The 23,991-nt window shown below is 36.2% G+C and overlaps 3 protein-coding genes and 1 long non-coding RNA gene across 6 annotated transcripts in view; 3 read left to right on the top strand and 1 right to left on the bottom strand.

Annotated features, from left to right (window-relative positions):
* Positions 1-6,185, top strand: part of tprb (translocated promoter region b, nuclear basket protein) — a 30,232-nt gene extending 24,047 nt beyond the window's left edge. Inside the window, exons 43-51 of one of the 2 annotated variants that reach the window (XM_044130577.1) lie at positions 396-550; positions 632-685; positions 1,640-1,725; positions 3,023-3,132; positions 3,250-3,348; positions 3,483-3,636; positions 5,396-5,511; positions 5,582-5,668; positions 5,966-6,185. In XM_044130577.1, coding sequence (XP_043986512.1) covers positions 396-550; positions 632-685; positions 1,640-1,725; positions 3,023-3,132; positions 3,250-3,348; positions 3,483-3,636; positions 5,396-5,511; positions 5,582-5,668; positions 5,966-6,015 — 911 coding nt within the window. In that variant the 3' untranslated portion in view covers positions 6,016-6,185. Of the gene's footprint in view, positions 1-395; positions 551-631; positions 686-1,636; positions 1,726-3,022; positions 3,133-3,249; positions 3,349-3,482; positions 3,637-5,395; positions 5,512-5,581; positions 5,669-5,965 lie in introns of both variants that reach the window. The other variant, XM_044130576.1, reaches the window with a different exon arrangement.
* On the bottom strand, positions 6,186-17,216 carry prg4b (proteoglycan 4b). 2 transcript variants are annotated; one of them, XM_044130578.1, is made up of 15 exons: positions 16,972-17,216; positions 16,809-16,887; positions 16,382-16,498; positions 15,307-15,429; positions 14,970-15,053; positions 14,814-14,861; positions 13,020-13,085; positions 12,705-12,935; positions 11,326-12,009; positions 9,810-9,896; positions 9,226-9,362; positions 8,133-8,289; positions 7,945-8,052; positions 7,401-7,529; positions 6,186-6,324 (listed from the first exon to the last, which is right to left on the bottom strand). In XM_044130578.1, exons 2-15 carry the CDS (start codon positions 16,873-16,875, stop codon positions 6,215-6,217), a joined length of 2,148 nt encoding a protein of 715 aa, XP_043986513.1. In that variant the 5' UTR covers positions 16,876-16,887; positions 16,972-17,216; the 3' UTR covers positions 6,186-6,214. The 2 variants fall into 2 exon arrangements, with proteins under 2 accessions (XP_043986513.1, XP_043986515.1); XM_044130580.1 differs by lacking the exon at positions 14,970-15,053 and having other exon boundaries at positions 16,972-17,215.
* LOC122839179 lies at positions 9,864-21,608 on the top strand. Its single transcript, XR_006371993.1, has 2 exons — positions 9,864-14,179; positions 21,232-21,608. It is a non-coding gene; the product is annotated as an uncharacterized LOC122839179 (long non-coding RNA).
* An 808-nt stretch (positions 21,609-22,416) lies between these two features.
* fcho1 (FCH and mu domain containing endocytic adaptor 1) overlaps positions 22,417-23,991 on the top strand; it is a 47,622-nt gene continuing 46,047 nt past the window's right edge. The window contains exon 1 of the mRNA XM_044130568.1: positions 22,417-22,572. The gene's annotated coding sequence lies outside the window, so the exon portion shown is untranslated. The remainder of the gene's footprint in view (positions 22,573-23,991) is intronic.

Below are 23,991 nucleotides of genomic sequence, written 5' to 3'. Positions count from 1 at the left end.
GCACAATTCAACACCATGCTGCTCGCACCTCCATAAATAACGGTCCGGCCGGAACACGGTGCGCTACGTAATTTAACGAAGCATCGAGGCAGATAAGTTTTCCTCGAGGAATATTAATAATCGAATCATTCGAGGAATCGTTCCAGTCCTATTACAAACATTTGGAAACTGTTTCAACTTTCCAAGCTGATGTTCTTTTGAATATTTTACATGTTTCAGATATATTCTGTGAAAAATGTTCACCGTGAGTCCACTGTAACATTTTTTTTGTTTTTTCAATTTTTTAAACAAGATTTGCTTTCAGCACCATAGATTATATTTTTTAACATGATTAGCTGTTTAAAACATTTATTTAATGTTAGCAGCTTGTTTTAATTATATATTAAATGTTTCAGTTGAGGGGAGCCCAATGGAGGCCTTGTCAACAGAGCAGCCAATCACAAGTTCCGGAGTGCGTATGCCCCAGTCGCCACGGCGACCTGTGCAGCAGCTTCTGCCCCAACTCAACATCCATCCCGCTCAGTCTTCAGAACTGGGACCATCTGCTCAGGTTCAGACACTGCGGGCGTCTCTCTAGAAGATCTGTTGAGTATTTTTGTTTCTCCTCTAACCGGTTTTGTGTCTCTAACAGCGAATCCGGCGCCAGTCAGTGGGCCGACTCAACCCTGGCATGGCCAGCAGTGCTGTAAGTCACTTTTCTCACCACGTGATGTTTTATTAGATGTGCACCAAATAGGCCTGTCACAATAACTAATTTTATTAGACAATAAATTGTCCCTGTTGTTATTTTTTATTTAAGACCATTTTTAATTAATGTATTGATAATGGTATAATAGTGCAAGTTTGTCCTCTCAAGGACCAATAAACTTTAATTTTGAAAGGACCTCTGAACTTTAGGACGGTGAGATATTTTAAATATCCAAAATAAAACACAACCCAAAAAATTTCAATAAATGGAAATAAAAGCACACAACCAAAACCAAACATAAAATAGATTATGAATTCTCTCTAAACAAAATTTCCCTTCAAAAAATATTAATCATCAGAATAGAAATTATCAAGCTCATTTTAATTTATCATGAAATTAATTAATTGCTTCTTGCAACAGACAAGTTCTCATTGTTCTATTTCCAGTCTTTGTCTCTAAATTTATTTTTAGTGCCATTCAAAATATTTTCTAGCCATCCTGTCATTATTTACATTAGAGACAATCAGGGCTGCCACTAATGAATATTTTAGTAACTGATTGACCTATTGCTTGTTTTGACGATCATTTAAAGTATGGAGTCAAAAGTTTAGCTCTCTCTCTCTTTCTCACAGCTGAAATAAATCAGATGTGGAAAATGCAGTTTCTTTTTCAAAAGTTTTCTACATCTCTGTGCTTCCCTGCACTTCATTTCAAAGTATCGATTCTGCAACTAACCGTTGGAGAGTCATTGGATCACGAAGATGCTGCCATGATAGCACATAATGATGTTTTCACTGATCATAAAACATATTTTTGCGTGTTCAACTGGTCATTTTTAATTGGCTTAAATGTGAATAGGCTTTGGTCACCAACTGATAACTTTGTTATTGTAAGTTTGTTGTTTTTGTGTGATTATCAACATTAAATCGTATTTTTCTTGCTCTGCAGCAGCATTTCTTTGAAGAAGACGACAGGATGGTTCCCAGCATTCCCACTCTGGTTCCCCCTCGCTCTGAAGGCTTTGACCAAGCTATCCAGTACGTCTCGAAAAGCTGCACAACATGCATCTGTTGCAGCTAACGATTATTTGAATATTCGATTATTCTGACAAGTAATCAGATAGAAAAAATTGGCACATTCTGCAGATTTTTGATTTAACCAAATAAGCCTTTTTTCCTACAATATTCACAATATAGGAAAATAGACAAATAATTAATTCTGTTCTTTTTTTAAATAAACTTTTATTATCTAAAATGCAATAACAGTCTGTTAGTGAACGCTTGATAATTTGTAGCAGAAAATGCATTTTCAAATAAAAAATACTTCTAACATGAAAAATTCAGTTTTGTCTGTTTGACTTAAAAAAAACAACCAGATCTACACTGTATTGATGTTAATTGTCCAATCAATAATTGGGTAGCAAAAGTGCTTCATAAGAGATTTTTAGAGAATTTGAACAAGGTGATATAAATGTGTTGTTTAAGTCTGCATGCTCTAGTTAGCAATTATTTACTAAATTAGTTGACGATTGTATCAATAATCGATTAATCCAATTAATGTTTCAGCCCTAATCTGTTTACCTTTTAATGGTTGTGGGATTTTATTTGTATTGCATTTCTTTTTTCCCTTGTGTGATGTAATAAACGCTTAAAATATTAAAGGGGAATTTAAATTTTCTACATTTAAATTTTCAGTTTTAGTTCATGTTGGTTCGTTTTGTTTTCGGTTTTAGTTCATGTTGGTTCATCTGGTTTTCAGCTTTAGTTTTAGTTCATGTTGGTTCATCTGGTTTTCGGTTTTAGTTCATGTTGGTTCATTTTGTTTTCGGTTTTAGTTCATGTTGGTTCATCTGGTTTTCGGTTTTAGTTCATGTTGGTTCATCTTGTTTTCGGTTTTAGTTCATGTTGATTCATCTTGTTTTCAGCTTTAGTTTTAGTTCATGTTGGTTCATCTTGTTTTCGGTTTTAGTTCATGTTGGTTCATTTTGTTTTCGGTTTTAGTTCATGTTGGTTCATCTGGTTTTCGGTTTTAGTTCATGTTGGTTCATTTTGTTTTCGGTTTTAGTTCATGTTGATTCATTTTGTTTTCGGTTTTAGTTCATGTTGGTTCATTTTGTTTTCGGTTTTAGTTCATGTTGATTCATTTTGTTTTCGGTTTTAGTTCATGTTGATTCATTTTGTTTTCGGTTTTAGTTCATGTTGATTCATTTTGTTTTCGGTTTTAGTTCATGTTGATTCATTTTGTTTTCGGTTTTAGTTCATGTTGGTTCATCTTATTTTCAGTTTCAGTTTTAGTTTATGTTGATTCATCTTGTTTTGTTGGCTCTGTTGTCAGTTCTCCTCAGGTTGCTGGAGTCCCTCGCTTCAGGTTTGGTCTTTCAGAAGACGTGCCTCAGACCAGCTCCTCCTCGCACTCTGACCTCGGCCAGCTCGCCACGCAAGGAGGTGATCCAGCACACGTTTAAAAATAAATTACGCAAAAAAAAATGGTGATTTAATACAACAAAGCAATAAAAATGGGATTTTTATTTTTTTTAATTGGGAAATGATTCTTTTCTCCAGGTCTTGGGTTGTATGAAAGTCCTCTGTTCTTGGCGACTCATGAGGAAGAGTCAGGTGGGCGCAGCGTTCCCACCACTCCACTACAAGCTGCAGCTCCAGGTATCCGTCAGTCAGTCTGACACGAAGAGAGTCATTCATTTCTCGAGCCTTTTCATAAATACAGCCAATCGTGTGATGACTCAGATTCTGGAGCCTCTGCTGTTTGTAAAGATAAAGTTTCCTTTTATCTCCAGTAACTGTCTTCTCGGAGGCTGCACAGTCTGACACGACGGAGCACGCCTCGCAGTCGGTTCCCATGGTGAGCACGTCCACGCCGGGCCTGGTACTGCCAGGGACCGCCGGGGCCGGGGAGGAGAGAGACATCTTCCTGGAGCCAGACACAGAGAGGTGATTATCACTCGAGTTTTTTTTTCCTTCACAGTTTCCACACCAACTTAACCCTCCTGTTATGGTCGTTTCTGAGGTACAGCAATAATGTTTCTGAGTCAATTTGACCCGTGGACTGTTTAATCGTGCAATAGTGTCAGAATCCAAAAATATCCTCCAAAACATTTTTGTATCTGATTATTAACTCCAAAACTATCCATTGCAGTCAATATTTGTGCAATGATGGTTTTTTTTTTCTTATTTCTCACAAATAAAGGATCAATGACGACCATTTACTCATTTGGACATAAAAATTGTCCAAATGAGTAATTTACATTTTTTATGTCCACTGAAAAAATTTACACACAAAAAACAATAATTATCTTTGAAATTTATCTTTTGTAAATTTATTTATATTACATTTTGATTTTTTTTATGTGTGATCTTTATAATTGAACTTGAGACACTGATTAAAATCAAGACAAATGAGTCATGCAGAGAGTATTTATGTTTTCCCCACTTCCACGGGAACAGAAAATGCTCCCGTCAAAAGTTGAATGAACACCTGCTTTCTCGCAGTTTTCTAGTGAAGTAAAGAGAATAGTGAGAAAGTGGACTTGTGTGTGCATGTGTGTGTATGGGTGTGCATGTGTGTGTATGTGTATGTGTGTGCGTGCATGTATGTGTGTGTGTGCATGTATGTGTGTGTGTGTGGTGAAATATGTCTCATAGTTGCAAGGAAACAAATAGCATTGAACATTTTATGACCCTTTTCATCCTTCAACTTGACTGCTGGGACACATTGACCCGATCAGTATCTATTTTAAAAAGTAGACACGGGGGGTTGCAAATGTGTAAAATTAACCATTTTCAATTTATGTATAGAGTGCACCTATTAAGACAAATGGAAAAAGTTTCATGCAGAAAAATATTTCCAACTGTTTTAAAAAAAAAATGTAAACTTTAAAACGGGTCAATTTGACCCGCAACCCGGCATCAGAGACACTAAAACTGTGCCACTGGAAGAGCTCTGGGTAGAATCTTTTTGTTTTTTAAATGCACATTATATATACATTTATGCATGCACTTATACTTTATAGATATTATTTGTACAGTGTTTGTTTAATTATTGCTCTAAGTATCTTGTTCTTTCAGCAAATGGTCTTTTTTGAGTCTGTTTAATCAATTAAATTAACTAAATTAGTTGACGATTATTTTAATAATTGGTTCATCACAATTAATCTGAGAATTTGTTTCTGCCCTAATATAAAATATTGGTAAAACCTAGAAGTGTATTGGTTTATCTGCGCCAGTCTCCTTAATTTTGAGAGACCGGTGATCGGTTGACATGTACAGTACAGACCAAAAGTTTGGACACACCTTCTAATTGAATTCAATTAGAAGAGCTTGTGTGAAGCTGATCTTATCTACCTCAGCAAAGGTCTAAAAATCCAGCTCTGTCTTCTCCTGCTCTGCTGTCAGAGAGGTTTGACTGATAGCCCAGGTCGTGTCTGCATGTTTGCAGTTAACAATAGTCACTCCACGGTTGCCATCTCAGTGTTTTTTGCTATATTTAGCAACATTTCAGACAAAAATCTAATTGGTATCAGCCAAAATCAGAATCAGCAGGTCATGTTTTTAAAGATCAGTAATTGGCCAGAAAACTGCAATCAGTGCACCTAGTAGAAATAATCTTTAAAGGTTTAGGCTTCCTGGAAAACACAGCAATAGTGGATGCTTTCCATCTGTGATCCTACATGTTTATTCTTTCCTGGCCCAGTGCGGAAGCATCTGTGGATGCTGTGGTGTCGCAGGGAGACGCGGAGGAGCCGAGCCAGCCGTCTGACAAGGCCAACCTTCCCTCCACCAGCCAGGAGCCTTCCTCCAGCTCTGCAGGTAAAGTCTTAAAACTCATCCATGACGGCCAGGTAAGACCGACGTGATTATAAATGTCTCATCTCTGCAGATACAGTCCCTAAACCCGCTCGTCCCGGACAGCCCAGACAGCTGCAGCGCTGGCAGGACAGCCGTGGTGGGCGAATGAAGAGAGGAGGTAGCAACTTTTATTGTTCCTCGTGGTTCTAAAGAACTTAGTAAGCTGAAGAAAATGAGAAAAAAAGTGACAAAGTTTTCACAACATTTAGTCTTTATTGCCTTCCAATTTTCCTTTAAAAAAAATTGTATGTTCACACTCTTATTTATGCACAAACAATGTATTTAATAAAATGTTGCCTCATTAACCAAAACTGCCAGGAGATTATATGCAGGCATAACATTGACTAATACTTAGTAACTGTACAGAATCTACATCATTGTTGAACTTGTATCTGAAATATTTTGTCTTCCACAGGTCAAACCTTCCCTCCCCGCGGCTTTCATGGAAGACGATTTCTGAGATGAAGCGCTAATCGGAACTAACTCCTAACTGGAGGCGACGCCATTCGACTTTCAGATCTGCATTCATCCATGTTCTTGTTTCTTGGCTAGATTTTGCTTATTTCAATGTTCTTTTTTTTTTAAATTCATGTTGATGCTGTGTTTTAATCAGAAAATAAAGCAGTTTGAAATTAGCCTGTGCCCGTTTGTTTTATTTTTCCACTTAGGATTTCTTCGGGCATCTGAAGAAGTTGTCAGTTTTCGGCAACACATTTGCTCTCGGAGCGGCGACAACAGGTCGACCGTCGTGCATCCTCACGCTGTACGCCGTCGCTGCAAAACATTAGGCGTGGCTTGGTCAACATATTCTGTAAAGGGATGCATTTCAGCGTATTTTTTCATGCTGGTGGAAGTTTCCATTTGTTAAAGGATGATTTACACATTTATTGATCTGTACGTCTGCTTAGCATCCCTCATTAAACGTGTCAAGGTTTATAAGTCCTTTGAAGTTTAGCTTCCTAATACAAAACAAAGTAGGAGAAAAACCCATTTGCTGCTTATATATATTCAAGTTTCCAATGATTTATCAGTGGATATCTAGAAATGAAACTAAATCTGTCAAAATAGTGACAGATTTTGACACTGATTAGTTGAAAGCTTCAGGGTCTTCAGTGCTGAATTTGACTGACTTGACACTAGATTTAAGATTTTAAAATCTTAAATCTAGCTGTTTATATCTTGTGTTGTTGCAGCTACAGACTATATTTTATTGGGATTTTGTAATAGACCCACGAAGTGTGAAGTAAAACCAAAAGGAAACATTATTTACAAAATATGCTTGCCTGAGTGAATATTTTCCAGATTTATCTTTAAAAATGTGGAATATATGTTTTAAAGAATATTTACATGTAAATTCATGGGATTATAGTGAAGTGACTAATTTCCATCTCTAGTTGGCATAAAAACCACAAAGTAACACTATGTAATAAATGCACAAAACAACTTCAAATGTCTTTAACTTTCCATATCATCAAAGATGCTAGTTTTTACAATATTCTTTGACATTCCTTCCACTTTCTGTGTTGGTTTGTTTCTATCCTTTCCATATCTAAATGTAAAACAATTCACCGTTCCTTGACAAATCACTTTGCCTCTGTCAGACAGGATGGAGAACATCTGAGAATTCATTTTCCACTCGCCACACATTCTCTATGAAATTTAGATCTGGACTTTTCACTGAGCCAATCTAACACCTTAAGCTGCGTTCATTACTTTTATGTTGTACGACTAAATATAACGGGTGGATAAAGTTTACTTCTAAGTGTTGGTCTATCAAAAAAAAAAAAAAAAATCCCAATTTGAAAATATGAAAAAGTTAAAAATTATAAGATGCCGTATTGCTGACTTACATCTTGAGAAGACGACATATTTGTACCCCTCTGGGTTTCTGTTGGTTGGCACGGAAACGGCTGCTGTGATGGTGGAGGGGAAGCCTTTCCAGGATTTACGGATGTTTATTGCTGGTTCCAAAACAGAAACTGTAAGGAGATGGAAAATTAGAATTGGTCAGTTTTGCTGTGAGATTGGATCTGACGTTCAGGTCCGTTCTGCTGAGTTAAAAAAAAAAATAATAATTAAGCTGAGATAGTGTTATAAAGGATTATTAATCCCTCTTAGATACTAGTACCTAAATTTTGCTGATTCCTTTAGAAATATTTAGAGTGACCGACCCGACCAATGCATGTGCCAATCAAAAGCACAAAAGCCCCATAATGCAGTTCAGCATCTCTATTCTCATTGGGTACTTTCTCTTGAGTTTAAATCTCCATAAAATTGATAATTCTGTTGTTACTATTGACGTATTGAGCAATTAAAAGAAATTATCCAAAAATATTTATTGACTCCATATCTTAAAAGTATATTCCTATTCTGAAGCCTTAATTCGTGCCGTACCTGCTTGACGGACCAGTCGGGCGCGAACGGTATAAACAGGCACGTGGGCCGTTCTTCCGCATTTGGGACTGGTGCCAAACTGGTATGAATATTTCTGAACTGTTCCCCCTGTAAACCAAACAAACAAAAACATTTTTGAAAGAAATTGCAGAGAAAAATATTAAAATGCTTTAGAATAATTTCATTACCTCTCTTGAAGAAGTAAACGGACTCTTTCCTGCTGAGGTACTGCGGCACAGACAAGGCAGCTGTGACGTGGCCCTGCAGCCCGTCAAACCCAGTTCTAACCACTTTCGGATAACCCGGGTCCAGAGCATCATTTTCGAACCTCCAGTATTTTCCTCCCTCCAAATTTACAACAAACAAGGAAATGTTATAGATGTTCATCAGAGTCTAGTTAAGAAATTTTGAGGCTTATTGCGCTTCAGTTTTGTTGTAATTGTCTGTGATACATCAGCAGAAAGAAGTTCATAACTGTGAAGCGGAGTGAAAAATTTTGTGCAGTTTTAAATATTTTCTTATTCTTCTTCTTTCATTTAGCATCTCTAAATTTGGAGAATCACAAATGCAAGTCTTTTGTTTACCAGCTTATTTTTCTTTGCAAAATATTTCAAAAACAAAACAAAATTCTTTACATTTTATCATCTGGACTTCAACTACGGCCGTTCTAACTCAGGAATGTGATTTGATTTAAACAATTACAGTACATTGTTGCTCTGACTGTATGTTTAGGGTTGTAGGTAAACCTCCACCCCTGTCTCAAATGTCTTACGCAATAATCATTGACTAATTTAATAATCGATTAATCGGTAACGGGAGTACGGACTCAAAAAAATACAGTTTGCTGAAAGAACAACACAGTAATTAAACCAAAAATGTGCAAACAATAGGTAACTCATGTTGCATAGTTCTAGCTTCACCTGGTTCAAAATGTGTAAAAATAAAAGCAATTTATTAAGCACCCTTTGCTATCCAATTATTAATCATTTAATATAAAAAAATAATCAACAGATTAGCCCAAAATAGTATTGATGTTAAGTAAAGCAGGAAGGGCTAAGTTTTTCACATGTTCACATTTACTTATGTGGAGATGGATCAGTTGCTACAAATGGTCAAACATACACTAAAGCAATGTTATTCCATTTTAGGCAATAAAATGTTTATTTTCTTAATAAAAAATTTAATAGAACTGTTTATTTGTATAATTCACTGTACTTCTAAATGACTCTTTTCAGATGTTTGATGGATTTCTTTGCAGGATGCTGCTATAAGGCGTCTTACCTTGAAAATGTAGGTTTTGCCCTGACAGTTGCAGCGAGTGAACACAGTGTCGATGGGGGAGGGAACGCCCCACACCGCTGTGATTTCTTTGGGTGAACTCGGCACCAGGTTTCTGTCCAGAACCCAGAAGAAATGGCCTGTAATAAATGAAGAAGGTATAACAGCCCTCCATGCAAGTTAAACAAATACTGCATAGTTAATCGATGTGTTGCTCTGTTGGTAACTCGTGTGAATGTGTGTGTAAATAAACCGAATGAATCCAGAACTAGCTTTAAGCAACTTAGCACAATATAAGAAGGAAATAATCTGCCAGTAGAATAAATTTTAACTTCTAATAAAATGTCTTCTTCCAGATTATTTCACTTATAAGCATATATTAAGGAATTATGGACTTAAAACAAGCTCCTATGTGGTTCTGAAAAGTTAGTTTTCTTATTTCAATTGCACAAAGACCTTTGCACTAGAAACTAGTGCAAACATGATCATACTTGGTGGGATTTTTGTATTTTTGCGGTGTAAAACGTCTTAATCTTCCAATTACAGATGACTGTGAACAGACTGGATTCCAGCTTTTTGACACTGACCTCTGAAAACCACCATTGTGCCGTTCCTGAGTGTGGTGATCCCACTGACCGGGCGTCCGCTGCACAGGTTAGTGTCATCACTGTCATCTGGAGGACAAATGAGCACATTGTTAAAGAAAAAATCAAAACACTACAGCAGGAAACATGGGTCATTTCTATTCAGGAATTACCATTAACTTGAACACTATTAGTTTAATATTTTTGCAGAGTTTCATAAAATGCAAAGTCTTTTTAAAAGCAAAAAAAACAAATATCTAGTCATCTCTGATTAGTCAGTTTTGGCTAACCATCCTGCATATGGGGTCTCATATAAAAACTGTTGTAAATAAGGAACCTTTAAGACTTTGAGCTAAGCAACAGACACTGCTTTGATGCAATTCTGGAGTTATGAATGTCTAAACTGTGGTACAAGTTCCTCTGCTGGGGCCCAGGCTCGCTGTAGTGATACACAGAATAAAATGTTTGAATTATTTTTAAGGTAAATTTAAATGACTAAACCATACGGTAGAACTAATAAGCACTTGTAGCCAAAAATATGTTGTTCAAGCACATTGATCTGCAGTTTGTCTGAATCTTTGCAAATAGGTTTTCAATTGTATGCTATATTTACCTAACCTCTGAAGTCAAATCTTGAAAGTTGGGATCACAACTTGTTAAATCATGAACTGACTAAAATCAGAGGTGTATAGAATAGCCAAAAATTGCACTCAAGTAATAGTAATACAATTTCAACATATTTTTACCCAAGTAAAAGTAAAAAGTAGCCGTCCAATAAATTACTTGAGTAAAAAAGTATTTGGTAAAAAGTCGGATCAAAACATTACTCATTTAATATTTAAAAATTACATCAGACATACCAAAACTGTAACCTAATTACAAAATAACTAAAACATTTTCTAAATCAGTTTCTATCTATAAAAAAAACCCATACAAAACTAACAAAAACTGCAGGTCAGTGCCTGTTTGGTGAATTTTTGGTTAAAACATGTTTTTCATTCAGGAAAGGTACTCACAGTGAGTAGAGTATCCAGAAAAGTTACTCGAGTAGCGATACTTCTAAATAAAACCATTCAAGTAAATGTTCAAAAGCACAGCATAGTAAGAACACTCCTGAAAGTAAATTGTTGCCAAAACGTTACTCGAGTAAATGCAGGAGATGCTAAAATCAAACATTTGTAATAAATGGTAATACGTTTTTTAGATAATTTGAGTAAATTTGGCTGGATGAATAGTTCCCAGTTTCCTCTATTTGTGGATAATGGCTCTCATTGTCCTTGACTGGAAAGTCAAATATTTAGAAAGTTTGGAAAGCTTTTTCCCCTGCCTAATAAAAGTTTTAAACTTTCTTCCCTAGAGGAAGAATAAAAACAGACAGAGCTCATAAAACCTCCTGCTAGCAGTTGCAATGAATATTTAACACAAGTTGGAAACATCCATCTCTGCGACAGAATCACACCTGTGAAACAAGTTAGTGCTTCATTAAAATATGTCTTCATTGTGTAAAATGTGTTATTACCTCCTTGATAATCTTTCAGGTTGTCAGTAATCTGGGTTTGTGGGTCCAGAGGTTTGGTCTCAGTTTTAGAGGTGGGTGATGCTATGGGCAGATCGGGTTTGGAGTCGGGTTCAGATGTGGGAGGATCAGCAGTTGTTTCACCTGGATTAACACCGCCACTGGCGTTGTCCGGGCCTGCCGCTGTGGATGAGAGCAAGTCGTCTGTAGCTGGGGTGAGAGTGGAGTCTGAAACGTCTTGCAGAACATCAGGAGAGCTGGTTGTGATGCTTTCTGGACTGCTCTCTGTGTTTGGGTTTGAAGTGGTTTCCTCAATCACTGACGCCAACGTTGACGAGCCCGGAGTTGTGGTGAGCTGGGGGTTTTCCAGCTCTTCCATTAAGTCCTTTACGTTGGTGGGGCTAACCTCTGGTGTGTCAGCCAATGTTGACGAGCCCGGAGTTGCGGTGAGCTGGGAGTTTTCCAGCTCTTCCATTAAGTCCTTTACATTGGTGGGGCTGACCTCTGGTGTGTCTGAGGGGGAAATCTCCGTCTCAGTCACTGTAGCTCCAGACGAAGCTGTGGGTTCAGTTTGTGGCTCTGAGGTCGATGAAGGGTCAAGGACGCCGCAGTTTAGTTCAGTTGGCGGTTCAGAGGGAACCAGAGGAGTCGTTGCTTGATTGGGGTCGCTTGTCGGATCTGTGGGGTCTTAAAATGGGGAAACAATGGCAATTTAATAGCACTGTAACTAATGGTTAATTTAGCTAACGATTATTTCCACAATTAACTAATCAGATTTTTTTTAAAAGTTACCCCATTGTGCACATTTTTCATTTAACCTTTTTTTATACAATGTTAGAAATACATTTTCAAAATCCTTTAAATAAGAAAAGAATTTTTTTTTGGCTTAAACACAATATCACAGCATTCCTTTAGTGCAGGAGTGTCCAAAGTGTGGCCTGGGTGCCATGTGTGGGCCCTGAAATGATTTTGTTGGGCCCCTGACAACAAATCAAGAATGGTAAAAATCTGCCCTACAAAATAGAAAGCAATAGTTTTGGCACCTCTGTAGATGCATCGTTTTATTTTTATAAAAAGATGCATCTACAGCAAAAACATAAAATAATACTTCTACATGTGAAACGCTCAGTTCTAGGGCTGAGTAGGGCTAATCTGTTAACCGGTTTTTAGATTAACTAATTAATTTAAAAAGCAAATGGTGCTTAATTGGAGATTTTACTTATTTTTTATGTAAATGGTTCTGAAATGGTTCTGGTGTGAAACAAAAGATGGTTGTTTAAATCCACTTTAGGGTCACTATTAAGTGCAGTGTAGGTTCTGTAATGCTGTGGGCCTGGTTGTTTCCCAATATCTCTGGATTTTTTACACTGAACATCACACACCTGTGCATGCAGTTGTAATTGCTGTCGAAGAAAGAAAGTCATCCACAGGCGCTGGCTCTATACTGAACTGTGGATCATCTCTAACCAGAGTCGGTTCTGTCGGGATTTCATCCACGGGCTCAACTGGAGTCAGTTCATCACCACCGCTGACCTCTGGGCTTTGAGACGCATTCTGTTGCACATCTCCATTGGTGGACAAGTCGTCACCCGGAAATATCTCAGCAAATATATCTACCAGAGAGAGGTTTACACTGCCTGTTATTGTCATGTCTGGAAAAAGTTGTTTGTTAAACTCTTCCTGGTGTTTCTGCTCACCATCGCCATCGCCAAGATCTGTGGGAGGATACGGTGTCGAACTGTCTGGAGTAAATGAGCTGTCATCTGCAGATGAATTGGAAAAAAATTGGAAATGGTTGTAAATAGCATTGCATAAAATTTCCATTGAAGTCTTGACATGCCAGGATTGTCCATCTCCAAGAAGCAGAAGAAAGAATTAATTGGAAAAACACGCATGTTTTTGTCTAACTTCTAGTGCAAATGTATTTGTACACATGAAATAAGACAAAATTAACTTCCAAGTAACTCTTCAGCAAGATATAGGAGCTTGTTTTAAGCCAATAATTCCTTTGTATATATTTTTTAAAAGTGCTGGGTCCAGTTGCAGATTATTATCCATTTTATATACCTACTTATTATACCAATGGAACTATTACTTTTACATTAAATAAAACATAAAGCATACTTCTCTATCTTGCTGAAAAGTTACTTGAAAGTTAATTTCATGTTCTTTCAAGTACTAAGATATTTGCATCAGAAATTCTTCAAAAATACCAGGTAAGCTTGTCTTTTTTGCAGCGTATATGAAACAGGGTTTTATTTTAACAATATTATAGATGTGATGTTTGTCAAAATATCCTTATTTATTCTTCAAATAATTTTTTTTAGTCAAAAAGTTATTTTTGATAATTGCAGAATGACATTTATTTATTGGGATATAAGTTATACTTATGCTGCCCTTAACGGTTGATGGTTACTATAGTAACCACAGTTGCTAGGGGAGGCGCTAGCATCTGACAGCTCCTCCACTTTTCCTGCTGTTTCTCTTTGCCCAGTTGTTACTACTTGTTAGGATTTTGCAGTGTTCCCGACTCCTTCATAAAAGGGCAAGAATGTATTATGTAATTATTCTTCAAGTATAATTCTGCGGTTTCCTTTCATGAGACTGAATGTGAGCCCAGCTTTCCTCCACGTGTCCCCGACTCATAACAACACTGCTGCCTTGTGTTTCATTTGGCTCCAGAGGCTTGTTCTGCTGGCTCCCGGCCCTTCAGAGAAAGCACCAGTGGCAGAGCTTCAATCGGCTGGATGGGCACATCTTCCTGCTCTCTTTCACTCGGAAATAAAAGTTCAGCTCCTGACATTTACTCACATGGCTTAAAACGTGAGTTTCAGGACTGGAGCTGGAGAACGGAGAGGTGGGTAGAAACTAGCTACATTTATTTGAGTACCGGTAACTTTTTAGGAAAAAATACCTTAGAGAGTAGCTTAGTTTTTACTCTTGCTTAAATACAATTTCTAGATACTCAAGTACACAGAGAGTCACTGTGTGTAACTTTGCTGAATGAAGAAAAAACAAACAATTCATGAAGTACAAACACAGTTACAGCTTAAGCTAAAGTAAACTTTGTTTTTCTAGCGCTATTTTCTCCCTGCTGAGCCTGCAGGTACTGGAAGTACTTCTCCTTATTTTAACATGCAGTATATTTGTATTATCAACTGTAACTCTTACTTTTATAGGTATTTTTTTATTATTTGGAAAAGTGCTACCTGAATCTGCTATTTTGTAATCATGTTATATATTTTTTTATTTTAGTCTATTAAATATCATAATTTGGTCATAATGTTGCATTTTTGTCTGTCTGATAAAATCATTTTTAAATATTAATTTATATGTTCTGATCAGTCACTCAATACTTCTAACTAGATACTTTTTTACTCTTATTAAAAAAATTTAGACCTTTTACCTTTTCTTGAGTAAGAATATGTTTAAGCAGTGCTACTCTTGTATGTAGTAAGATAAAAGCAGAAAAAAGCAAATAGTGACCTCACCTGCATTGTTTCCTTCACCCAATTCAGGATCCTCTGTCAAAGTTGAATCTGTGAGAATATTTGTAAATTTTAGCTGGAATTTCCATTGAAAAACATACTTTTTCCTTAAAGCCTCAATGGATAAAAATGTAGCAAACCTTTTGGTAAAAAAAATACCTTTGGGACTGTTATCATGTACATTATCACATGAGCTACTCGTCATTGGTCCTGTTGCTCCTCCACTCTTTTCTGCAGTAATTACTGATACAGAAAATACCGTCAAATGCATCAGGGCAGATTAACTGCATGCATTTCAAGATGCTGTGCTGTACATGCTGCACATGCATTTTAGATCCATATTTTTTAAATTGGTTTCATTAAATTTGTGCATAAGATGTGTTTAAATTGCCAATCTTAGATTTTCTTGTTGGGTATTCTGTAAAGGAAAAATGTTTCACATGCTGACAAACAGAAAACACAAACACCACTGCTGTATGAGCTGATCAAGGCTTACCATCCACATCACAGTGCTTCTTGTAGTCCGGGCAGCACTGGTTGAACTTTGAGCATTCGGGGTCACAGCTGCATCGCCGGCCTCTCTTGAAGGTTTCTCCACAACGGCCCTTGCAGGAGTTTTCTGTTGCACAGATAAAAATACGAAGCTGAAAACACAACAAATCCACACGGTTCCTCTGGAATATACCAGATGCACACATATGCGCACTTCAATTGACAAATCAAATTCAGTCATCTCAAGTTCAGCATAAGAGCATTTTTCTCTATGCTTTTTTTTTTCCCACTCCAATCCATGCTATTCAATAAATAAATAAGCTGCACACTCTGTTGAAGATTAAATTAGTTTTCTGTTAACAACAGTTAAAGAAAAGTGGAAACATGCATTAAATAGATACATATGAGAATATATATAAAATGAATATAAAATATATATACAGCAAATCATTATTTTCAAGAGAAAAGAGAAGTTACCTTTAATGTCAGATAGTGAGAAGACTAGTTGTGTTTTTATAGCATATATACAGTAAATATGTGATTTGTTTTATGTTTATTACAGTTTAAATATTCATTTGACAAATTAATTATTGACCGAATCATAGAACTTCAATAGGTTTCAGCCTTTCTGATCCCCTACAACCTGTGGCTCCTGAGCCACAATGGCTCTTACTAAGTTTTGGCTAAAATACAAAATGAATTATCTAATGTTTCTAAGTTTAAATATAACAATAAATGCAGGTTTTTAACAGTTTTTCCAGTTTATTCCTGCAATATCTTCATTGACTATCTACAAATAATGGCACTAAAAGTATGAAATAAATTTTTTTAGAGGTTTTTCTTGTGCTTTTTTAAAATTTTTACACCATTTTCCATTCTGCAGAAAAAAGATCCATCCTCCTGCTAAATTGTTTATATTTTTAGCTTAAACCCTAAAAATAGGAATAAAATGGTGGTTCTTTAAAAATACCAGACTTTCTCTTAGAAACAGAATTTTTTTTTTAAAGAGTTTAATATAATTTACTACACAAGCATCACTTCCCTTTGTTTGTGTGCATATGTGCAAAAGCAAATCTTACTTTTGGTGCACTGAGCTTCATAATCATTGCAGCACTCATCATAGGACAAGCATGTGTAGTCACACTGACACATGTTGCCTCGGTAGTACTCTGCGCCACATCGTCCTCTGCAGCTCGCTGTAGGAAACATCGCAAACAGGAAAAACTATCAGAAACGAATTGAGAAATCAGTGTGTGCTGTTGATGTGATCCTCTGGAGCACAGACTGCCAGAATCGATTTCTGAAGTTGAGCAACAAAAACAAATGTAGGCACATGTCCTCCAGCCGGTTAATGATCATTAACAAAGCAAACATGGATGAGTAGTAGGGAAGAAAACATTTAATAGATTGCCAGAAAAATTAACAATATATATGTATTTTTTTTGCATAGACTGGCAATTAAATATTTTCTTAATGAAATGTGCCAGTTATAGAAGTTATACTCACTCTGAGATGAGATGAATTTCAAAGCACCAACCAGCAAAGTGGCAACCATAAACGTTTTGGAAGACATTATACAGTAGATCTGAAATAAAGCATCAGAAATTAAGATTAAACTATCATTTTCAGAATTAAAAGTCAAACTACTACAAACATGGTGTAAACTCACCGTTCCTCAACTCCTGTCTGCCAAATCGGTGACCTGTGCTCCTTTTATAGAGCCGAGGAGAGAAAGCAAGACGCCCTGAGTGTCTTGTAATTGGCGAATCCGGTCTAATTAAAAGGGCGATGATCTCACAGGGGAGGGTCCTGCAGTCCAGACATTAGGATTTACCACAAACACCTGGAAGCACATCAACACACTTCCGTGCCAGACAGACGGCTGACTTCACACACTTCTGGGCAGAGGGAAAAACAGAGGCTGGGGTTTGTTGTTCGGTCAAAACTCAGAGAACAGGGGAGTTTCTCATCCCACCAGACCTTCCAGGTCAAAGACCAGCAAACAAACTAGTTATCACTTTTTTATTTGCTCTATTGTTCTCTAGAGTTTTTTCTATTTATTTCTTATACATTTAGATCTTTATAACTTTAGTTGCAACCTTTAGAACTTACATTTCTATAATCAACTGTATTTATTATAGTATTAATTTAATTTATTCATTCTTTACAACCAGGATTCACCATTTAAAAATTTCCTCATTTGATGATTGTGATACAAACTTTAATGGATTTTGTCATAGATCTCATTCGCCAACCAAAAACAGCAAATGATAGTGGAAATGTTATGCAATTGTGACATTTTTTCACAAATTAATATTGAAAGGTTTGGTGTATTTAGGTTCCCTGAGTCATTTTTTATACATAGACACCTTCATCTGCAGTAACAGACTGAATTTTTTACTGATTCCTTTTTGAAAAATTGCCAACGCTCAAAATAGAATAGAATAGAATAGAATTCAACTTTATTGTCATTGCACTGTCACAAGCACAAGCAACGAAATGTAGTTTCCATCTATCCAGAAGTGCTATATAGTTTTTGTTCAGCCAAAATTGTCCCATCTTAGTTGTCTCGCTCCTCTCCGCTCTCCTCTTGCTCTTCTTCTTGTCCAGCTTCTCACTTTAGGTGGACAGCCAGATTTATTGAGAACAACAACCCACATCCACCCTACTACACAGGTCAAATATGTTTGTGTCTTTGGATCAGATGAAGATGGCATTTTGTGGTTTGAAATCTTACTGAACCGTTTCACAGCTCAGGGAATTTTCTGTTGTGTCATCGTCTAGTTAAAGGATCGGTGTCTGTTAGTGCTCTCATGTTAAAGCAGCGACTTTAAAGGGCTGCACCAACTGAACATATTAAAGGAAAAACACTATCCACTATTTCCTGGCACACCACAAAACAAAGGGAAGCCATGCACTGCCCTTTCAGCTTCCTTGGAATAGTGTTGGAGCGCCACCCGGTGTTGACAGCACAGAGCAAAGTTTCTCCTCTGCAGGGATTTATTGCAGAGAAATTTAGAAAATATTTTACACTTTTGGAGCTTTTCCCACCTTGTAGTTTATGGTGTTGCTCCTCCCAGTTTCCAATTTTTTAGGTTTGATTGTAAAATTAAAAAAAAGTAAACTGGTTCAGATGTCCTGAAGACAAAACTAAATCTATTCCTTTATTTTCTTTTCCTAATTTCACAATAAGTTGCAAAAAAGGAAGAAACCATCCTTAAGGATTTTCACTCTTCTAGTGGAGTGTGCAGATTTTTCAGTTTATGATGACGTCAACTCTAATGAGGTTCAAATGAGCATCTACTTAGTAGTAGGATGCCTTCCCACAAATTCCCCTGTTTCACACCAAACCTACTGTTTTAGTTTTTCCAGAGAATTTAATTTAATTTTATCAAAGCACATGGTCACAATTAAAATCCCAGCAGTGATCAGCAGACTCAACAGGTTTAGGTGTGTGACAGAAATTTTATGATCCGCAAGTGTTTGGACTTTTAGTTTCATCTAAAAGTCTTGGTCATTTCTTAATTGTTTGTTTTTCTTAAAATTTTGCCATTATAGTTTGTTCCTTGTGTTGGTTAATTTATTCTCATCATTTGCACTTTGGATTATCATTTCTTTAGGTTAGTGTTTCATTTTGTTGTTTCTACCCTTAGGTTTTATAGCCTCTGTTTTTTGTTTTGTTTTTTGTTTTTGTTTTTTTTGTTGCTCTTTTTAGTTTACACAGGTCATCTGGTTCCTTGCCACTTTCTCTTCTTCCCCAGGATATTTAGGCTCCCAGTTCACATTGTTCTCCTCTGGCTCCTTTCACTACACTTTGTTTATCTCTATAACACCCTGTATCCCTGCAGTGTTGACTTTCTATATGTTTTTTCCCATTATTCTTTAATAATTTATGAATTCAATAGAAATTCCCTTCTCCTATCTGTATTTTGTTCTAGTCACTAACTAATTTAACTAATAGTAGCACTAAGGTGCTACTATTTACCCTTTGAGAACTAAAGATGTGAAGGGCTTTATAAATAAAATCTATTACCATTATTATTAATGTTAACTTTTCATTCTGGCATTTAACAAATTGGAATAATTTTGCCAATCCTAGCTGAAAAAAACAGGAATCGTAATCTATTCTCATGTTAAACAGTAAAAAAAAAAGGTTAACGTGCTTTTATGCAGTGTAAATAATTATAAATATACAGCTCTGGAAAAAATAAAGAGACAACTTAAAATGATCCGTTTCTCTGATTTGACCTTTTATATGTATATGTCTGAGTAAAATGAACATTACTCTTTTATTCTATTAACTACTGACAACATGTCTCTGAAATTCCTAGCAAAAAATTTTGTATTTATTTGCAGAAAATGTCAAAATAACAAAAACCATGCAGTGCTTTCAGACCTCAAATAATTCAAAGAAAACAGGTTCATATTCATTTAGAAACAATAATACTAATGTTTCAACTCAGTAAGAGTTCAGAAATCAGTATTTGGTTGAATAACCAGCAAGTTTTCAATGGGGATCGGTGGACTCTTAATTTTCTTCTAGAGTTGATAAGTTATTTATTCTTTCTTTTTGTATGTTTGTGACTGCATAGCATAGCAATTATAGCCCCCCACACACAAATACTACTTTTGAAAACCACAACCATTTGGTTTTCAAATGGTTGTGGTTTTCAAATGTAGTATTCACATAAAGATATTTCACAACATAATCATATTTTTTAAATGTATATTTATTGATGCTCTCAATAAATATCTATTTTATCCTCTTTAGTAAGTGGATAAAATAGTAAAACCAATAATCCAAACAGTGTTGGAAGCTTTTAAACATCAAAAATCTTATCATAATAATAAATGCATCATGATAAATGATAAAATAATACAATAAATGCCCACCCTTAAATTGTAATAGACAGCTATAATCTTAATCCAGGATATTTTTCTTTCTTTCATTGAGACATTTTAGGAGGTCCTACATCCTCATTTTGCCCTGAACTTTCACAGATAGAAACAGCTGCATCTTATCTGATTCTTTGTAGGGCAACAAGCTCATAGAAAGACAAACACTTGACACAAAGGGAAAGGTGATAGATAGAGATAATGCACTTGTTTTTGGAGATTTATCCCACACACTTGATCTCCCAGTGAGATTAGATGAGCTTTAAGGGGTTCAGTGGGTTTGGTGTCCTGGCACCAGAACTGTGTCTGTGGTTTCTGAGCAGAGGAGGGCAATCTTCTGTCATGCAAGCTTTAATAAGCCAGCCTGCACAACCAGCAGCTAAGCTGATTTATGTGAGCCCCCTCTAAAAGAGGCAGGATCAGTGAGACACCAAGGACAAAGGGTGAGCCCACCAGGTCTCCTTCAGTCAATCATTTTTAACATTTGAGCTGAAAACCTGATGAAGGAAGCACAGCGACTTCCTGCAAGACATGAGCAGTCTAAAGAAGAGCTCACAACAGGAAATGGATTACATACTTTCAGTTCTGTTTTCAATGTGCTAAAAAGCAACCTAAAGGATCACTTTGAGAGTTATCTGAAACAATATAAACATGCTTCAAAGTCTGAAGCTCTGATAGAAACAAAAGAGTCTTTAGAGGAAGACAAATGAGAGCGGATCTGTGGAGAAAATACCAACACGTGGCAGAGTTTGATTCAATTCTGCAGCTAATTTCATTTTATCTCTGAGATTTAAATCAGGATTAAATGCTCAAATATTTATCCCTCATTTAATTTTGTGTTAGCAGATGGAATGATGAGACTGCCAGTAAAATTCATTGATAAAGCAACTGATATTTCAGCCTCTTATAGGTCCTTCTGGACTCTGCATGATTTAAGTTAAAATGTATAGTGTTATTTTAAGCCCTGAAATATAGTACCTTATCTTGTGACATTCTGGTCAAATGTTTTCATCTTCCCTGTCACTTACTGCAGATCTAAAGACGGAAGTTATCATATCTAACCATCACCAATAGTGCACAGGAAACGAATATGCTTCAAAGCTGTGCAGAGGAGCCACTTTGCTGGGTTTGATATTATCTTCTGCTGCACCCTGTGGATCCCATCGGGCATAAACAATATCACAGAGTGGTATATATCAGGCATGAATTCATCCAGCAGAGAACTATTTCTGTTCATGAATCTGATGACTAACAGTAACCGAAAGGACAAGTGAAGTCACAGTGCAATGTATTTTGTTTTTGTTAAGTCCCATGAGATGTCATTTTTTGTAAATTGGCACTGGATAAGTGTCATTGGAAAAATGGTTATTTGAGCTTTTACGATATAAAATATTAAATTGAAATTCAAGACTTTGTGTATTTGTACTTATGTTCAAATTTGGACTGGTTTTCTTTTCGTATTTAAAACAATAAAAATATCCAAACAACAAATCAAATCTCTTTAATTTTCCAAACATTGACTTGGGGAAGCTATATAATTCCCCTCATGACATCACTGTCCATATAAGATAGGAGGAGGATAGTTTTAACAATGGTTTCACTTGAGGTCTGGTGTACACAAGTGAAGATATGTGATTATTTTAAATGTTCTATTTCTTCTAATATTGCTTTGTAGTAAAAAGTATGCAGAATTTCTTCTTTCCATTTTCAATTGAAAATTACGCTTCTTTACCATTTCTTTTTCATTTTTCTTTGTTAAATATATTAAATTGAAATGTATGCTTGTTTTGACTTCTGATTTATTTTGACTAGTTTCCAATAAGAAATAGATCAGAATCCATACTCTACATGTAAAAAAACCTAGGTCGATGCTAATTTTTTCTTCTCTGGTGAGTTGTTTTTATTGTTATTTCCATCATTAAAAAATAATCAAACCAAGCTTAAATAAATCACTCATTATTTGATCATAAAAGCACTACTTGTAATGTAATGCTGTAGTATTTTAAAACAAAAGTCGAAAACCATTTTGTCTTCATCTATCCTTATTGTTGCAAACATTCATCTTTATCAGCTCTATTTTTATTTATTTGTTTTTGCAGAGCTCATTGGTAGCCAATAAGACACTGCTTTACAATCTTTGACCCGCCTTTCTGTGGTTGCTATGTCTACTACAAGTTTCCCCGTGATTGACGGGTCGAACAGCCAATCAGCTTTGAGCTAGGGTGGGAGCGTGAGCTCGCACTGAAAACTGCCTGGTGAAAGTCTACTACTATGATCAGACCTCTTTGAAAGAGCAAGCGTGTGGCAACCGGGCAGCCGTTGGTCGGACCGGGGATGGGAAATGTACGTCTCGTTGTCTGAGGACTCTTTCCAGGTAAGAAATTTGTTCCGGGTCTTTTTTTATCACTCGTTATTCTGTGAATACAAGTGAGAAGAGTGGCAGGAAACACTACGCCAAATAACGCTGGCGTTTTAAAAATAGCGAGCAAGAGCACAGGCGCTTGTTTGACATTTGAACGGAGGGAAATTTGGCTAACGTATAAAGGAGAAAAAACTATTGAAACAAGAACATACATGTTTGAAATATATAAAACTCTCCAAGCTTAATCACAAGCTGTCTGTTGGTGGTTTTAGAACATCCTAATTTTCAAAGGTAGCCTTTAGTTGTATTATCCCATCAACATAATTAAGACTGCATGGTCCAATTTAGCAGTTATTTCTGATGTCTGATGCTGCTTTGTTGTCAGGTCCTGGGACAGCTATCTGTGTGTTGGGTTTGTTTGAAAATATGAATAATTTTGTAGCATTGTTTCTGTCTTAACATGCTTCTGTTATTTGATTTAGAAAATAATAGTGGGACAAGTAAAAACAAAGCATTTAAAGTTACTAGCCATAGAGTTTTTCTCAACAAATAAACTCACTTTAGTTTATCATCTGCAGAATAAATGTTTTATTTTCTTCACTATTTTGTTTTAAATCATTGTTTAACTACAGTAGTCTCCCAAAAACAAACGTTGACACATTCATCTAGTGACATCATATAAGGTAACAAGTAAATGAACTGATATAAAAATTAAGGTCAATTTTGTTACATGACATTAGTACTGTTCTTAATGCCGATAACTGATATTTACTAGTATGATTATATATATTTTTTTCCACACTTTTAACACCGTGTAAAGGTGACCTCACTGCCTATTTTTCTTTTTTTTTAAACTCATAATCCTGTGATGCATCACTAGTACTGTCACATGACTGAGCAGATACCACATGGCCAACTCTCCCCCCTATCCCTCCTGAAACACCTCACAAACGATAAAAACAATATGCGGCCCGGTTTTGCTTATCGGACTGATACCGATGTTGATGCTGATATATTGGCTGTCCCTAGTTGCTAGTTTTTCATAATGTGTTGGATTTGACTGAGAAGTCGGAGCTGCGAATTGCATCATTTCTGAGTTGCAAAAGGTTTTCTTGTTGGTTGGAAAACAATGGGATTTACTATGTTTTTTGTTGCTAACAACTGTTAGCCAGACAAGCAGAGAACAATTTATTTCTCTCCATTTTATGCAATTCAAACAGAAAATATACCCCTGATTAACTAGCAAACAAACCAATAAAAGTTCTAATAAATAGTCTATACTTGGAGCTTACGTTGACCATGTGCAGCAGCCTTATTATTGGATACAAATCTTGGTCTGCTTGGTTAGTTCCTGTTCTCCTAGTTGGAATACCAACTTCAAGACGTGTTTGTGTCAGCTGGTGTGGTTGATTTTTCACAATGTTGAAAGGA

This window comes from Gambusia affinis, linkage group LG10 (assembly GCF_019740435.1).
Source record: "Gambusia affinis linkage group LG10, SWU_Gaff_1.0, whole genome shotgun sequence".
NCBI classification, from domain to species: domain Eukaryota; kingdom Metazoa; phylum Chordata; class Actinopteri; order Cyprinodontiformes; family Poeciliidae; genus Gambusia; species Gambusia affinis.
The sequence above is the reverse complement of the archived record's forward strand: the minus strand, read 5'-3'. Positions and strand labels throughout refer to the sequence as shown.

Excerpts from the sequence above, each read along its gene's own strand:
- prg4b (XM_044130578.1), bottom strand. The coding sequence starts at position 16,875 with ATGTCTTCCAAAACGTTTATGGTTGCCACTTTGCTGGTTGGTGCTTTG. Across the intron at positions 15,430-16,381 it reads TGAAGCTCAGTGCACCAAAA|AAAACTCCTGCAAGGGCCGT; the intron begins GTAAGATTTGCT and ends TCTGTGCAACAG. Across the intron at positions 8,290-9,225 it reads GCAAAACCTACATTTTCAAG|GGAGGAAAATACTGGAGGTT; the intron begins GTAAGACGCCTT and ends GTAAATTTGGAG.